The 19,122-nt window shown below is 37.3% G+C and overlaps 1 protein-coding gene across 3 annotated transcripts in view; it reads right to left on the reverse strand.

Annotated features, from left to right (window-relative positions):
• The window catches only part of ANO4 (anoctamin 4), a gene marked incomplete at both ends in the record, with an annotated part of 455,955 nt that overhangs the window by 88,737 nt on the left and 348,096 nt on the right, over positions 1 to 19,122 (reverse strand). For all 3 annotated transcript variants that reach the window (XM_080810130.1, XM_080810131.1, XM_080810132.1), the window contains 2 exons: positions 1,326 to 1,381; positions 17,951 to 18,057. In XM_080810130.1, the coding sequence (XP_080666256.1) occupies positions 1,326 to 1,381; positions 17,951 to 18,057 (163 nt within the window). The remainder of the gene's footprint in view (positions 1 to 1,325; positions 1,382 to 17,950; positions 18,058 to 19,122) is intronic.

A 19,122-nucleotide genomic window follows, 5' to 3' on the forward strand; every position in this document is an offset into this window, starting at 1 on the left:
TTCTGCTCACCTACCATTGCTCAGACCCTGCCCTCACTACGGGCAAGGGCCCAGCTGTGGGGGGATGCAGCTGTCACTGAAACCTTTTTTGGCCAATCCAATGAATAACTACAGGAAGCCACATGATGTTTGTGTGTGTGTGTGGGGGGGGTGAGAATCTGTCTTGAAAGTTCAGAATCACCTGTGTGTGTCTTTAGAAAACCTTTGGGCCAAAAGATTTGCTTTTGTCACATGAAAATGAAAATTTTCATATGACAAATTTCATATGACAAAAAAGCAAATGAACATTTGCTTTTGTCATTCCAAAAATGTTTCATGGAAGTCTATAAATAGGGAGTGAGGCCAAAGCTTCTAGTTTTCTTAATGAACAAGATTTGTAAAATTCCCCATTGTCTTGTGTCCTTGTGGTGTTTAAAACAACAGAAACAGCACTGTAAGCCAAATAAAAGGTATGTTTTGGAAAGACTTGCCATTTGCAAGTTGTTGGAACAGTTCTGCAAAGTTTACTGGCAAACTGTTAACATTGTTTCCAGTAGAAGACTTCTGGAAATAACTCCCAGGAGGTCCAGCCTCACTAGTTTGTGAGGTCCTACAGGGGATGGGCAAGGATAATTATCTCTGCTCTCTTTGTCACAGAATGACTGGTACAAAGTAGGGGTTCAACACCATGAAGATGACAACAAACTCCCACCAATGACAAGGATTAGGTCCCTAAAAACCTATGTGTACAAGAGAATTCTGGGTTAAATAACCCAGGATTAAATGGGGAAAGTGAAGTTAAGGATAACCAGAGTTATATTTCTAAAGTCCTTATATATGACAAAACCCATGTAGCAAATAAAGAGAATATCAAAATTTATATATCTTAAATGAGAGATAATAGGTACAATATTATTCATTTCCATTCACCACCCTTCGATTACCAGAGGCTTTTCAAGATGACTCCCTCCTACTCTCTAAGGAATAGCTATAAACTTCTTTGTTACAGAGACTGTATGTTTCAGGAACATTTTCCCCACTGGTCTGGTGCTTCAGGCAAATTTTCAATGCTTCTTTATTTTATGACTTGGAGTCCCTCATTGATTCCTTGAATTCATGCTGAGTGACTCTTGATTCAAGTATTCTTACAATTACATAAAAAAGATATATAGAAATAAACTTATGCTGGGGGAGAGACATCACAATTCAAGTAGGTCCTTCCTAATTATCCATTGAAAAAATTAAATTCATTCTGAACAAATGTCGTATCAACAAACTCAATTAATGACTATTCCCAAAAGCTGATTTAATAACAAGAAATTGACAGAGGAAAGGCAGGACAATACCTCATGCAGAGGAAATGCAGCTTCATAGGAGCCATTGGTAAGCAAACGATTCAGACCTAGAACAACAAAAAAGTTCACTTTGAATTAATACTGAGTTTGAGTTCTCACAACATTCAAGACTAATATAAGGGTGATACTTTTGGAGAAAACAATCTAAGCTTTCAAATGTGATTCAAACCCAGCTGGGGACTCCAACCGTTTAGAAAGTTTTTCTGTCTTCTAGGAAATCAGAATCAAGGGCTGGGGAACTGGATTTTCAAATAGAAACAAAACAGTGAAGCATACTCAGTACAGTGCCTGGCACAAAGATGGGAATGCACTGAGAAAGTGGATGAATTTATCATACCCCCCCAAAAAGATTTTCTGCCAGTTCTTTTTATATTTTTGTTCAGAAGTTTAATGTGGATAAATCTAGCCCTTCTGCAGTGGACTAGCGGTGTGATTTTGAAAAAGTCTTCTTGTCGGGGCACCTGGGTGGCTCAATGGGTTAAAGCCTCTGCTTTCGGCTCAGGTCATGATCCCAGGGTCCTGGGATCGAGCCCCGCATCGGGCTCTCTGCTCAGTGGGGAGCCTGCTTCCCCTTCTCTTTCTCTGCCTGTCTCTCTGCCTACTTGTGATCTCTGCCTGTCAAATAAACAAATAAAATCTTAAAAAAAAAAGAAAAAGAAAAAGAAAAAGTCTTCTTGTCCTCAGGCCTCAATCTTCTCATGCATAAAAGGGGGGAGGGGTGCTGGGCATATGACTTTTTTTTTTTTTTTTTAGAGAGAGAGAGCACATGCACACAAGGGAAAGGACGGGCAAAGGGAGACAGAGAGAGAGAGAATCTCAAGCACGCTGCAAGCTGGACATGGAGCCTGATGCAGGGATCGACCTCACGACCTTGACTGAGATCATAACCTGAGCTGAAATCCAGAGTTGGACACTTGACTGACTGAGCCACCAAGGTGCCCTGGATATGTGGATTATTTTTTAAAAATAGCTTTATTGAGGCACAACTGACATACCATAAATGGCACAGATTTAAAACATACAGTTTGAGATTTGACTTATATATGCATACCTGGAACCATCAGCATAGTCAAGATAGTAAGCATATCCATACCCCGAAGTTTTATCATGCCACTTCGTAACCGCACTCCTCCCTATGCCATCTCCAAGGTAAACACTGATCTTTTTTCTGTCATTATCAGTTTGCATTTTCTAGAGTTTTATATAAATGGAATTATACATTACTCCTTTTTATCCAAATTCTTTCACTTAAGATAATTATTTTGAGATTCATCCATGTAGTAACTCTTTTTATTTTTTTACTGCTGAGTATACCATCATATGGATCTATAACTGTTTATCTATTCCCCTTGATATTTGTTTCCAGTCCCGAACCATTACAAATAATGTTACTGTGAGCATTTATATAAAAGTCCTTGTATGGATATCTGCTTTTATCTCTCTGAGGAAAATACTGAGAAATGGAATAACTAGATCATATGGTGGGTATATATTTAACATTATTTGCCATCTGTATATCTTCTCTTCTGAAATATCTGTTAAAATCTTATGCCCATTAATTTTTTTTATTTAGTTATGACTATTTTTTATATATTCTAGATGTCTTTCATTAGACATATGCTTTGAATTTCTTTTCTCATAGTATGTGGACTCTCTTCATTCTTTCAAAAATATACTTCAAAAATCAAAAGCTTTAATTTTGATGAAGTCCAATTTATCCATTTTTTTCTTTTATGAATTGTTTTCAAGAAATTCCAAACTAACCTAAGGCCACGAAAATTTTCTTTGGGGGTTTTTATAATTTTAGGCTTTATATTTATTTTTTAAATTATTTAAAGATATTATTTATTTATTTATTTATTTGAGAGAGACAGCACAAGTGGGGGAAAGGGAGAGGGGAGAAGCTGGTTCTCTGCTGAGCAGAGAGCCCAATGTGAGGCTCGATCCCAGGACCCCAGGATCATGATCTGAGCCAAAGGGAGATGCTTAACTGACTGAGCCAACCAGGTGCCCCTAGGTTTTATATTTAGATCTTGATCTATTTAAGTCAACTTTTATATATGGGTTCATTTTTTTTTTTTTGCATATGGCTATGAATTGTTCCAGCACCATTTTTTGAAAAGAGAATCCTTTGTCTACTGAATTCTCTTTGAGCCTCCGTCAAAAATCTATTGTCCACAGATGTGTGGATCAACTTATAGATTCTCTATTCTGTTCCACAGATCTATTTGTCTATATTTACATCAACACCACACTCTTTTGATTACTTTAGATCTATAATAATTCTTGAAATCAAGTAACGTTAGCCCTCCGGTTGTGCTTTTTTCTTTTCAGAGTTACTTTGGCTATTCTAGGTTATGAATTTTTTAATCAGCTTGTCAATTTCCATAGACACATACACATGCACAACCTTGGGAGTTTGAGATTGCACTGAATCTACAGATTAAATTGGGGAGAATTGACAATATTGAGTCTTTTGATCTATGAACAGAGTGTATCAAGATATATTTATTAAAATCTTAAAAATCTCTCAAAAATGTTCTGTAGTTTTCAGTGTATACACCTTACATATCTTTTTTAAAGATTTATTTATTTGGGAGAAAGAGATGGGGAGAGGCAGAAGGAGAGGGAGAGAGAGTCTCAAGCAGACTGCACTGAGCACAGAGCCTAAATGTAGGGCTCAGTTTCAGGACCCTGAGGACCCTGACCCAAGCTGTAACCAAGAGTCAGATGCTCAGGGCGCCTAGGTGGCTCAGTGGGTTAAAGTCTCTGCCTTCAGCTCAGGTCATGATCTGGGGGTCCTGGGATCGAGCCCTGCGTGGGGCTCTCTACTCGGCAGGGAGCCTGCTTCCCCCCTGCCCTGCCTACTTGTGATCTCTGTTTGTCAAATAAATAAATAAAATCTTTAAAAAACAACAACAACAACAACAAAAAAAAAAGTCAGATGCTCAACAAACTGTGCTGCCCAGACACCCCTTACATATCTCTTGTCAAATAACTATTCCATTTTTTGGATATTATTATAAATGGTATGGTCTTTAAAATTTTAATTCCTTAGTGTTTGTTGCTGGTTTATAGAACTACAATTGAGTTTTGTATTTGTTTTGTTTCTTGCAACATAGCTTTACTCATTCTACTAGTGTTTTTGTACATCCTGTTGGAGCTTCTATACAGATGATCATGTCATCTGAGACTAAATACAGTTTTACTTCTTTTTTCAGTTTCGATGCCTATTATTTTTCCTGTCTTACTGCATTTTGGCTAGTGAAATGATGAATATAAGAGAAGATATACTTGTTCTGTTCCTTATCTTCAGGGGAAGCTTTAGTTTTTACCATCAAGTACAATGTTAACTGTAAGTATTTTATAGATGTACTTTACTAAGGTTGAGGAAGTTCCTTTCTATTCATAGTCTGCTGAGTTTTTATCACGAACAAATGCAGAATTTTGCCAAATGTTTTTCCTGTATCTGTGAAGATGACCATATTATTTTCCTTTTTCACTTTGCCAAAGTTATGAGTTATGTTGATTAATTTTCAAACACTAGGCCAACCTTGCAGACCTAGATAAGCCCTACGTGATCATGATGGATTACCCTTTTTACATATTGTTGTGTTTTACTGACTAAATTTTGTTTACAGTGTTGGCCTCCATATTCATGAAGTATATTGATTTGCAGTTTTCTAGTACAGTCTTTGCCTGGCTTAGGTACCTGAGTAATACGGCTCTCATATTCTCCACACTTCAATTTTGTGAAAGAGTTTTGTAAAACTGGTAATATTTCTTTCTTGAATGTCTGATGGAATTTACCAGTAAGATAATCTGCGCCTGCAGATCTTGAGAAGATTTTCAAGTACAAATTCAATTTCTTTAATCCATATGGATCTAATTAGGTTCTTTCTTCTTATTTTTCATGCTTATATATATAAGCTTATTTTTTTAAGTTTTTATTTAACATACAGTTAACATACAGTGTTATGTTTCAGGTGTATAATGTAGTGATTCAACACTTCCATATATCACCCAGTGCTCATCATAGTGCACTCCTTAATCCCCATCACCAATTTAACCCATCTTCCACCCACATCCCTTTTGGTAACCATTAATTTATTCCCTGTAGTTAACTATAACTTTTTATATATTGTTTTTATATATATAAAAGTTTATAACTATAAACTTTTAACTGTTTATTGGTTTACCGCTCTCTCTTTTTGTCCCTTTGCTCATTTGTTTTGTTTCTTAAATTCCATATACAAGTGAAATCATACGGTATTTGTCTTTCTCTGACTAATTTTGCTCAGTATAATACTCTCTAGCTCTACCTATGTCATTGCAAATGGCAAGATTTCATTCTATTTTTATGGCTGAGTAATATTCCATTGTGCATATATACCACATCTTCCTTATTCATTCATCAGCTGATAGACACTTGGGCTGGCTATTGTAGATAATGCTGATTTAAACATTTGGGTTTGTGTATCCTTCTGAGTTAGAATTTTTTGTATTCTTTGGTTAAATACCTAATAGTGCAATTGCTGGATTATAGGATAGTTCTATTTTTAACTTTTTGAGGAAACTTCATACTGTTTTCCAGAGTGGCTGCACCAGTTTGCATTCCCACCAAAAGTGCAAGACTGTTCCCTTTTCTCCACATCCTCACCAATACCTGTGCAATCTACACATTTAATGCAATCCCTATCAAAATACCAAAGCATTTTTCACAGACCTCGAACAAACAAAATTTACATGGAACCACAAAAGACCCCAAATAGCCAGAGCAATCTTGAAAAGGAAAAGAAAACCTGGAGGCATCACAATTCTGGGCTTCAAACTATATTACAAAGTTGTAGTAATCGGGGTGCCTCAGTGATTTAGTTGATTCAGTGTCTGACTCTTGGTTTTGGCTCAGGCCATGATCTAAGTGTGGTGGGATTGAGCCCTACTTCAGGCTCTGCACTCAGTGCAGAGTCTGCTTGAGATTATTTCTCTCTGACCCTCAACCCAATTGCTCTCTCTCTCTCAAATAAATAAAACCCTTTTTTAAAAAGCTGTGGTGATCAAAACAGTATGATACTGATACAAAAATAGACACATATGTCAATAGAACAAAATAGAACACCCAGAAATGAACCCACAATTATATGGTCAATTAATCTTTAACAAGGCAGGTAAAAATATCCAATGGGAAAAAGTCTCTTCAACAAATGGTATGGAGAAAACTGGACCATTGTCTTACAACATACATAAAAATAAATTCAAAATAGATTAAAGATCTAAATGTGAGACTTGAAACCACAAAAATCCTAGAAGAAAACCCAGGCAGTAACTTCTTTGACATCATCTGTAGGAACTTCTTTCTAGATATGTCTCCTGAGGCAAGGGAAATAAAAGCAAACATGAACTACTGGGACCACATCAAAATAAACAGTAAAGGAAACAACAAAAGTAAAAGCCAACCTATAGAATGGGAGAAGATATTTGCAAATGACATATCTGATAAAGGATTAGTATCCAAAATACGTAAAGAACTTAAACAACTCAGCACCCCAAAACCAAAATAACCCAATTAGAAAAAGGACAGAATACATGAATAGACATTTTTGCAAAGACATACAGATGGCCAATTGACACATGAAAGATCCTTACAACACTTATCATCAGGAAAATGCAAATCAAAATTACAATGAGATATCACCTTACATTAATCAGAAAGTTAAAATCAACAACACAAGATTATTTTTTTCTTGAATGGGTTTTGATTATTTGCATCTGTCCAAAAATGTGTCCATTTCATTTAAGCTGTTGAATTTATTGACAAAAGATTATTCAAATATTCCCTTAATATACTCCTAACATTTTTGGTGACAGCATCTCTCCTATTCCTGGAAATTTAAGAATATTTGTCTTCTCTCTCTTCTTCCTGATAAGCCTGGTTGGAAATTTGTATTTGTTTTCTGTCACTATGCAGTAGCTAAAAACAGCTACAGTAGCTAAAAACAATAGCCATTTATTATCTCAGTTTCTTTTGTTCGGAAGTCTGGGCATGATTCACCTATGTTCTCTGTTTTGGGTCTCACAAAACCAAAGCGAAGGTTTGGTCTAGACTCATTCTTACCTGGAGGTTCAGCTAGGAAAGGATCCACTGATTATTGACAGAATTAATTTCCTTGCAGTTGCTATATTCACAACTTGCTTCTTCAAAACCAGCAACAGAAAGAAGGAGTCCCTGTTGCCACAAGTTTCTGAGCTGGGGGCAGGCCTAAACACTGTTAAAGGGCTTACCTGATTAGGTTGGGACCATCCAGGATGATCTTCCCTTTGATTAAATTGATGTCAAACTGGTTAAGAACACTTTCACATCTGGAAGATCTCCTAAACTTTTCCATATAGTGTAACATAATCACAGGAGTGACACAATTAGCTTTGCAATGTTCTGTTGGCTAAATGTAAGCTACAGTTTCTACCTACACTTAAGGGAAAGGAATTACACTGGGCATGACTCACTGGTAAGTCACCTTGGGTATGTTTACAAGGTTTATAAATTTTTTCAAAGGAACAGCTTTTTGTTCCATTTATTTTCTCTATTATTTTTTCTATTTTCTATTTCATTGATTTCTTCTCTTTTATTATTCCTTTCATCTACCTACTTTAATTTCTTTTTCTTTTTCTTGCTTAGGTGGAAGTGGTGGTCATTAATTTGGATATTTCTTTTCATATATAGGCACATAGCACTATGAATTAGTCTCTAAATACTGCACATTTTGATATTTAATTTTCATTTTCATTGAGTACAACATGTTGATTTTTCTTTTGACTTCTTCTTTCACTGATGAGTTTTTTAAAAGGTATTAGTTTCAAATATCTGTAATATTCCCAAAGATCACCTTCATATTAACATTGAATTTAATTCCTCTGTGGTCAAAAAACATACTCTGTATGATTTGAATCCCTTTAGATCTATTAAGTCTTATTTTATGTCCCCAAGTATGGCCTATCTTGGTTATGTTCTATGTGCGTTTGAAAAAAAAAAAAGGTATTCTGCTGTTTTGGGGAGTGATCTAAAAGATTCGCTGATAATATTGTTCAGGTTTTCTAACCCCTACAGATTTTCTATTTATTCTGTTAATTACTGACAAAGAAGTATTTAAATATCCAACTATAATTGTGGAGTTGTCTACTTCTCTTTGCAGTTCTGTCAGGTTTTGCTTCATGTAGTTTGAAACTCCAGGCTTGTGGGCTTGTTCTGTCCTCCTGATGAATTGCCTGAATTTACTTTTACCTCTGACAATATTCTTTGCTCTGAAATCTATTTTGTCTGATATCAATATAGCCACTTCAGCTTTATTTTGATTAAGCTTGTTAGAACGTCTTCGAACCTTGTACTTTTAACCCATTTGCATCTTTCAAGTTTCTTGTAGGCAGCTAAGAATTTAGGCATCGATTTTGTTACTCCGTGTCTTAACTTCTCAATTTTGGATTAGGACCTTAGAACATACATGGTTAATGCTCTGTGAATTATAAGGTGTTCCTATTTCACTGAAAATCCTTTGGGGCTGTTCTTTCACTGCCGTTGGGTTGTTTCCTAATACATAGGCAGTAATTAGTCCTCTGCTAAATACTTAAAGGGGTCCCTCTGATGATCTTCAGGGTTCTCTCTTGGCGAAACTTTCTGCTTTTCGTTACTTTGTTCTGTGAACTCTAACTACGTTGGTTTCTTTGGACTCTTAACAACATCTTCTCAATTCAAGGAGTCTACTGGGTTCTGCCTGGGTTCTCCCTCCCTAGGCTGCCATCTAGAAACTATGTCAAAGTAGTTAAGCTGATGTAATCATAGCACTCACCTCATTTGTTTTCTGTCTCTCAGGGATCTCTATTCTTGGCTGCCCAATATTCAGTGTCTTGAAAAGCATAGTCTCCTGCAGTTTGTTTGTTTGTTTTTTTTTTCTGTTTTTCCTTTGACTTTTTCAGGTGGGAGAGTAAATCTTGCGCCTATTTCTCTGTCTTGGCCAAAAGTGGAAATTGAATGTGTTGGTCTTTAAAGTGTCTTTCAAATCAAGAATTATTCTGCTTCCTAAAATGTACCTGAAAGACAACAACTAGAAGGATGTCTCTCAAGTGGCTAATAGAAGAATGCTGCCTATACTTTAGACCCTGATTAGAGTCCAGAGGCTTAGCCTCACTGGGAAATGGAACATGCATTGATTTACTTTTTATTGATGCAGGGTCAGTCATTGTTTAGGTACTTGTAATCAAAGTAATACAGTAATGTGTATTAAGATGATTGACATTAATAATAAATGTCTAAGAAAAACATATGAAATGCAAATACTTGTACAGCTTTTGTATTCTGTCTAGCATGCAGGAGGCCCTTGATAAATACCTTTGTAATGAATGAATAAATGATTATGTGCCAAGGTCTGATTGCCTGGAGCTTCTATTGAGAAATACACATATCTCATCAATAAACTTTCAAACATCTCAGATATTAGAAAGAAACAGAATTTACAGGAACCTAATAAGAGACTCTGAGGATGACCTCAGTAAGCTTATCATAATTTATGAAAGTCCTGCAGAGTTAGAAAGTAGTTAATATTTGAAGTCTACCACTTCACGAAACTTCCCCTTTGAGCACCAATTTTGAAAATACTAGTCAATCTTAAAATTTATTTTATGCACTTATATTATTTAAAAAATCTATGTTGATCTATTAATTGCTCTATTTTGAAAGTGGATTTCGACAGTTTTGATTTTCACAGTTGTAATGAATTCAGAGTGAATCCAGAAAACTTACATAGTGGTATTATATACTCCAGCAAAATGTCCTTACAAATTACATTTACAAATCAGTATTTCAGTGTTCTTTCTAAACAATGTTGATTTTGTGGAAGATGTCACTTTCAGAAAGAGTTTCAGGTAGGAAATAACATTAGATAAATACTATTCTATCAATAAATTAAATTTTCTTCTAAAATGTTATTTCTTTTATTTATGAAACCAAAGATGACTATGAAACATCAGGTAAACCAAGCATTTGTGGTTTTTACTCCATATTTTTTTAGCATAATGCCTGACCCTAGGTTAGTAATTTACTCTGTGATTGGCCATTTCTAATTAGATACTACTCCAGATCATCATTACCAATTTTCAAAGCACTGAACTGTTGAATGGATAAAAAAGATACATTCTCTCTCTCTCTCTCTCTCTCTCTCTCTGATGAGTAAGGCAACTTATTTATAAGGAAGGAGCTTATTGTCCAACTAGTGGTTTTTAGCTGCAGATTCTCAACACACTAGTGTGTTATTAATAATAAGTTGTGAGGTGTGCTACAAACTATAGCATCAATATTAGTGAAGGCACTGTTTTTTTATAGATGTGCATTTTATAAAATAATTGAGAATAGCTACCACCATAATCATTTAATTTCCAGTCATTTTTTTTTTTTAGCATTTTCATGATACAATGTTAACTGGAAAAGGTATGTTAAAATTTAGTGTAGTATACTCTAAGTCTGTTAAAATTACATGGGCAAATGGGGGATAAATGTGAAAAAAGTAATTAAAGTAATATTTGAATCATTTAATACACCAAAAGGTTAACAGTAGTTCTCTTTAGGGATAGAATTTTCATAATGACATTGAAAATAAAGAATTCAAGATAATAAGAGTTGTATATGATTATCTATTAAATAAACACTCTAAAAGTAATTACCATAGGAATTCACAGGAAGAGGGAAGAATTCCTTCAAGCTGGAATGGTCATGGAGGAATTTATGGAGAGGATGGGTCTCAAAAATGGGTGACTGATGCAGAGAATATGAAGATACACCAATCTACAACTCCGTTGATGTTAAGAAGGATCTAAATCAGGTCTGATTTTACCATACCACCTACATAAACTCTCACTGAACATATTATTTCAGGTGTATCCAGATTTGGACTAAATAGCTATCATTTTCTCTCTATTATATTTTAATTTATGTGGCTTGGGATCAAAGTAGTTTTGGCAGCTTCATATATGAGTGACTCACACTGAGCTTGCATTCAACTAAGCCTCTCAAGTCTGTTCCTCTCATGATGTTGTTGAGCAACATTTCTCCCACACTGTACCAGGGTAGTTGTTTTGCTGAATTCAAGTGTAGGACTTTACATTTACAAACTATTAAATGTCATCTTGTTGGATTTGGCTGAGATTTCCAGATCACTGAGATCTTTTATGCTCCTGACTCCAGTGGCAAACATAATTAATGCATACTTTCAAAGTCCACCCCACCTGAAAGCTTGATGGGCAGGCTGTTTAGGCCAAGTACCAGTAATCAATATATTTGTCCCTATGCTCCAAGTACACTTTCATTGCCTTCTTTGCAAAAATTGAGCTAGACCTTGCAAATAATTCTCCTTTACCAGATTGTACAATGTTAAGATTTGTCAGTAGAAGGCACTGGAAAGACCCTGCAGGAATAAGTATGTCTTCCTGGTACCAATATGTTCCTCTAAGCACACTTCTACAACACATGGCTTCTATGGCATCAATTTCCTACAGGGCATGGTGGTCAGTAGCACATGGGACCTCCCCAAGGGCAGATGTCTCCTTGAACAGCTTCACAGAGCAATGTTGTTGGTGCAACTCCTTCCAATGAATGGGTTCCCTGGAATCTACTGCCCTCTAGGCAGTTCCCCTCACTACCCTCAGAAAACTTGGCTATGCCACCTAGTGAACCACAGCTATACTACTTCCAACAGAATATAGGTCTCAGCTTTGTGAGGAAAGTCTTGCTAGAAGTGGTAGCTGCCCCTAATATCTATTTCTTTATTCTCTAGAGTTCTCCTTAACCTCTACTAGCCAATTCCTGATTACTCCAACCCTCTCTCATAGTTTTTATATTACTATAAATAGTATTTAATAATATATTTTATATTAAACTTTCTCTAAAAATTATGTGTGATTTTTGTCTCCTGACTAGGTCATTATTCAAACTATTGATAAAAGTCTCATTTGGACAGACATAAGGACAAAGCCACCTGAATTCTCTTGATATATGATAATTTGTTTAATAATGGTGATAATTGGGAGGAGGAGCAAGATGGTGGAAGAGTAGGAGACCTAAATATCATCAGGTCCCAGGAGTTCAGCTAGATAGTTATCAAACCATTCTGAACATCTACAAACTCAAGAGGAGATAGAAGAGAAGAAGAGCAGCAATTCTAGGAACAGAACATCGACCACTTTGCAGAAGGTAAAACATGTGGAGAAGTGAATCTGAAGCAAAGGGAAGATAGACCATGGCAGGAGGGGCCAGCTCCCAGCAAGTGAGAGAGCAGCAGAGCACAAAAATCAGAACTTTTAGAAGTTTACTCTACTGAAGGATGTTGCTCCAGAGGCTAAGTGGAGGTTGGAGCCTTTGCAGGGAACCACACTGTGGTCTCAGTGTGGTCTCAGGAGAGGGGTCACAGAAAGACCAGGGGTCCCTGAGTGTGGCAGATCTTCCAGGTATCAGAGTGGGGAAGCCAGTTGCAGAGACGGAGCTGAGATGGAGGCTCTCAGCTCGGAATTACCTTAAACCATGATCCCAGTCACAGTTAGCCCACTGCTCTTTGAGGAGGGACCCCACAAGTGGCAGATCCAGAGAGACCCTCTCCTTCCTCCTCCCGAAGGAGCAGCGCAGGAGTGACCTACAGGAATCTGCTGGGTCTGGAGACTCCAAAGAGGGCCATGCACCAGAGATAGAAATGCTTGGTCACAGGCTGGGTGAGCTCAGAGACAGCCAGAGACCAGGGAGACAGGAAGGATTGACTGCTTTTCTCTGAGGGTGCACTAAGGAGTGGTGCCCTGAGCCCATGAGATTGGGGGGCTACCATTTTCATTCCCATCCTCCAAAGCTGTACAGAAAGCATTGAGGGAACAAAAGCTACTGATGGCTAGTGATGATGAACATTTTTTCATGTGTCTGATAGCCATTTTGTATGTCTTCATTGGAGAAGTGTCTGTTCATATCTTCTGCCCATGTTTTAATATGATTGTCTGTTTTGTGTGTGTTGAGTTTGAGGAGTTCTTTATAGATCCTGGATATCAACCTTTTGTCTGTACTGTCATTGGCAAATATCTTCTCCCATTCCGTGTGTTGCCTCTTTGTTTGTTGACTGTTTCCTTCACTGTGCAGAAGCTTTTTTTTTTTTAATTTTTTATTTATTTCCAGCATAACAGTATTCATTGTTGTTTCACCACACCCAGTGCTCCATGCAATCTGTGCCCTCCCTAATACCCACCACCTGGTTCCCCTCAACCTCCCACGCCCCGCCCCTTCAAAACCCTCAGATTGTTTTTCAGAGTCCATAGTCTCTCATGATTCACCTCCCCTTCCAATTTCCCTCAACTCCCTTCTCCTCTCCATCTACCCTTGTCCTCCATATTATTGGTTATGCTCCACAAATAAGTGCAACCATATGATACTTGACTCTCTCTGCTTGACTTATTTCACTCAGCATCATCTCTTCCAGTCCTGTCCATGTTGCTACAAAAGTTGGGTATTCGTCCTTTCTGATGGAGGCATAATACTCCGTAGTGTATATGGACCACATCTTCCTTATCCATTCATCCGTTGAAGGGCATCTTGGTTCTTTCCACAGTTTGGCGACCGTGGCCATTGCTGCTATAAACATTGGGGTACAGATGGCCCTTCTTTTCACGACATCTGTATCTTTGGAGTAAATACCCAGTAGTGCAATTGCAGGGTCATAGGGAAGCTCTATTTTTAACTTCTTGAGGAATCTCCATACTATTCTCCAAAGTGGCTGCACCAGTTTGCATTCCCACCAACAGTGTAAGAGGGTTCCCCTTTCTCCACATCCTAGCCATCAGGGAGATTCAAATCAAAACCACATTGAGATACCACCTTACACCTGTTAGAATGGCCAAAATTAGCAAGACAGGAAACAACATGTGTTGGAGAGGATGTGGAGAAAGGGGAAAAAAAAAATCTCCCAACAAACAAGAGCCCATGGCCAGACAGCTTCCCAGGGGGATTCTACCAAGCATTTAAAGAACTAATACCTATTCTCCTGAAACTGTTCCAAAAAAATAGAAATGGAAGGAAAACTGCCAATCTCGTTTTATGAGGCCAGCATTACCTTGATCCCAAAACCAGACAAAGATCCCATCGAAAAAGAGAATTACAGACCAATATCCTTGATGAGCACAGATGTAAAAATTCTCACCAAAATACTAGTCAATAGGATCAAACAGTACATTAAAAGGATTATTCACCATGATAAAGTGGGATTTATTCCAGGGCTGCAAGGTTGGTTCAACATCCACAAATCAATGAATGTGATACAGTACATTAATAAAAGAAAAAACAAGAATCATATGATACTCTCAATAGATGCTGAAAAAGCATTTGACAAAGTACAGCATCCTTTCTTGATCAAAACTCAACAAAGTGTAGGGATAGAGGGTACATACCTCAATATCACAAAGCCATCTATGAAAAACCCACAGCGAATATCATTCTCAATGGGGAAAAACTGAGAGTTTTTCCCCTAAGGTCAGGAACACGGCAGGGATGTCCACTATCACCACTACTACTACTTTTCAACATCATACTACAGGTCCTAGCCTCAACAATCATAGGACAAAAAGAAATTAAAGGTATCTGAATAGGCAAAGAAAGAAGTCAAACTCTCACTCTTTGCAGATGATATGATACTTTATGTGAAAAACCCAAAAGACTCCACTCCAAAACTGCTAGAACTCATACAGGAATTCAGGAAAATGACAGGATATAAAATCAATGCACAGAAATCAGTTGCACTTCTCTACACCAAAAGCAAGACAGAAGAAAGAGAAATTAAGGAGTCGATCCCATTTATAATTGCACCCCAAACCATAAAATACCTAGGAATAAACCTAACCAAAGAGGCAAAGAATCTGAACTCAGAAAACTTTAAAGTACTCATGAAAGAAATTGAGGAAGACACAAAGAAATGGAAAAACATTCTATGCTCATGGATTGGAAGAACAAATGTGAAAATGTCTATGTTACCTAGAGCAATCTACACATTTAACACAATCCCTATCAAAATACCATCAACTTTATTCAAAGAAATGGAACAAATCATCCTAAAATTCATATGGGACCAAAAAAGACTGAATAGCCAGAGGAATGTTAAAAAAGAAAGCCAAAGTTAGTGGCATCACAATTCCAGACTTCAAGCTCCATTACAAAGCTCTAATCATCAAAATAGTATGGTCCTGGCACAAAAACAGACACATAGATCAATGGAACAGAACAGAGAGCCCACAAACGGACCCTTAACTCTTCAATCAACTTATCTTCGATATAGCAGGAAAGAATGTCCGGCGGAAAAAAGACAGTCTCTTCAACAAATGGTGTTGGGAAAACTGGACAGCCATGGCAAGGGAAGTAAGGGCAAAAATGAACTATTGGGACTTCATCAAGATCAAAAGCTTTTGCACAGCAAAGGAAATAGTCAACAAAACCAAAAGACAACTGACAGAATGGGAAAAGATATTTGCAAATGACATATCAGATAAAGGGCTAGTATCCAAAATCTATAAGGAACTTATTAAACTCAGCAACCAAAGAACAAATAATCTAATCAAGAAATGGGCAGAAGACATGAACAGACATTTTGACAAAGAATACATCCAAATGGCCAACCGACAGATGAAAACTTGCTCAACATCACTTGGCATCAGGGAAATATAAATCAGAAGTACAGTGAGATACCACCTCACACAGTCTGAATGGCTAAAATTAACAAGTCAGGAAATGACAGATGTTGGCGAGGATGCGGAGAAAGGGGAACCCTCCTACACTGTTGGTGGGAATGCAAGCTGGTGCAGCCACTCTGGAAAACAGCATGGAGGTTCCTCAAAAAGTTGAAAATAGAGCTACCCTATGACCCCGCAATCACACTACTGGGTATTTGCCCCCAAAGATACAAATGTAGTGATCTGAAGGGTCACTTGCACCCAAATGTTTATACCAGCCATGTCCACAATAGCCAAACTATGGAAAGAACCTAGATGTCCATCAACAGATGAATGGATAAAGAAGATGTGGTATATATACACAATGGAATACTATGCAGCCATCAAAAGAAATGAAATCTTGCCATTTGCAATGATATGGATAGAACTATAGGGTATTGTGCTAGGTGAAATAAGTCAATCAGAGAAAGAAAATTATCATATGATCGCTCTAATATAAGGAATTTGAGAGGCATGGCAGGGAGTCGTGGGGGGTAGGGAGGGAAAAAATGAAACAAGATGGGATCTGGAGGGAGACAAACCATAAGAGACAATTAATCTCATGAAAAAAACTGAAGGTTGCTGGGGGATGAAGAGGTAGGGATAGGGTGGTTGGGTTATGGACATTGGGGAAGGTATGTGCTATGTATGGTGAGTTCGGTGAAATGTGTAAGCCTGATGATTTACAGACCTGTACCCCTGGGGCCAATAATACACTCTATGTTAATTAAAAAATGGAGAAAATTTGTTAATATGGAAAGTTTCTCATAAAAATGCTCCAAATATAAATTTAGTGTCCACAAATAGATGAATGGATAAAGATGTTGTATACATACATACATCCCCTACACACAATGGACTATTACTCAGCCATAGAAAAGAATGAAATTTTGCCATTTGCAACGACATGGATGGATCTAGAAAATGGAATGCTGAGTGAAATGAGTCAGTCAGAAAAAGACAAATAGCATATGATTTCACTCCTCTGTAGAATATAAGAAACAAAACAATGAATAAAAGAGATAAACCAAAAGATAAACTCTTAACTAAAGAGAACAAATTCATTTTTACCAGAGGTGAGAGTTGGTGGGTGGGTGAAATATGTGAAGGAGATTAAGGTACACTTATCAGGATGAGCATTGTATACAGAACTGTTGAATTCCTATATTGTACACCTGAAGCTAATATAACACTGTATATTAATTATACTGAATTTTAACAAGTTAAATAAAAATACATATATGTGCATTATAAAAGCTGTTACATGGCGAAGGTGATTATTTGGAGAATTTATTTATGTGTGACAGCTCATCTCTGCACTTGTGTAGAACAACTCCCCCCCCCTCCTCCCCTGCCACCACCATCTTCCTACATCAGTCCTTTCTTTTCATCAGGTCTCAGTTCAAACCCTGGCTTCTCAATGAAGCTTCCCCTGACCACTTCATTTCAACCTGAACCCACCATTTCAGCTTTTTCCTTGTTATTCACCGTATTTACTTATTTGTTTATTGTAAGCTTTTATCTTCTTGAATATACGTCCCGGGAGAGAACCATGCCCATCTCCTCAACATCCAGCCCAGTGCCTGGCACACAATGAACATTCCATAAATATTTGTTGGAACTGAGAGAATTTCTCCATGATCTTAGGCAAATGAGGTAACATGCTATTTTAAAGAGATCTAAGGATGGTATTAAGATTTTTACACCTTGTGAGCTACCCACCAAGGGAGGAGAGATTTTATAAATGATGAACAGTTCTAGAATTGATATGAACTTTATAAAGCCAAAGAAAAAATTCTGTCATTCCCGAAATTAGATATAGCTTGTTATACTAATAAACTACTTACCAATTTTGTTTTTTCCTTCTTCATACTTTATTCTTTGTAAAATATGATGTACGATTCTACTTCTTGTGGCATTGTTGAAGAAAGTATCTTTGTTGTGTATGATGAAGCTGCACACACATATTGAAAACACAAGCTGAAGGTTAATTGGAGGTGATGAATCTAATCTTTGACATAATGTGGTGTTACTCATACAGAGATGTCTTCAATTGGTCACAGAAAGGGTAGGTCTGGAACAGCATGAGAGAGCCCAGAGAGCACACCAGGGGCAGGAGGTTCACACACCTCAGTAGTTTGGGTTCTTAGTCTCCTGAGCATTAACATAATTATGCCAAGAAGGAGCTGGAGCTAAATGCAATTAAAAAACCTTAAAATAAACTAAAATTTTTCCTCAATAAGGTCATTAGATATATTCAAATAAAAATGTATTTTGTTTTTATCTCCTCTCATCTCTCACCTCATCCCCTTCCATGTCATAACCACCTGGTTTTTCAGAAATTTTAAGATGTGAAACTGATTTGGGTGGTGAATATGAAAATTAGGTAATAAGCTCTGGTCTAGCTCAGGGCCTCTGTCTGTTCCTTTCCCATGTTCCTTGCTGAATGGGACTCCTCTCCTAAAGCATATACTTGAATTTGCTTTCTTTATTAGCCAGTGGATGACCCAGCCTGTAAACTTTCTCACAGGGCTCATACACACACACCAAGACACTGGGCTTTCCAGTGGATACCCCTACCCTACTGAGAACTAAGAGGTTTTAGGTGACAGAGCTTCCAGGACCACAACATCCAGCATGAAGAGGCCATGTCTTCCCTTCCCAGGAATGCATTTAACAGTATAATATTAGACATACTGTAAGTATAATTGCTTCATAAATTGTGAACTTTTTAAACTCAGCATACTTTTATGAGGTACCTCCTAAGAGTGGGGACATTGTGCAAGGCATATCAATGTGCAAGCCACTGCCTTCAAAACCCAGCTCAGAAGCCACCTCCCCCAACAGGTCTCCTCACCGCTCCAACTCCACTCCTTTCCCACAAATAATTCAGTATGCCCTCCTCTGTGCTACTTCTTATCTTGTGAGTACATTGATTTATCAATTATTCTGTATTTTCACTTCTTTTCATTCATTCATCCACTCTTTCATTCAGCAAATGTTTATTGAGGGCTCTGTC

The sequence above is a fragment of the Martes martes genome (genome assembly GCF_963455335.1).
Source record: "Martes martes genome assembly, chromosome: 8".
Taxonomy (NCBI): Eukaryota; Metazoa; Chordata; class Mammalia; order Carnivora; family Mustelidae; genus Martes; species Martes martes.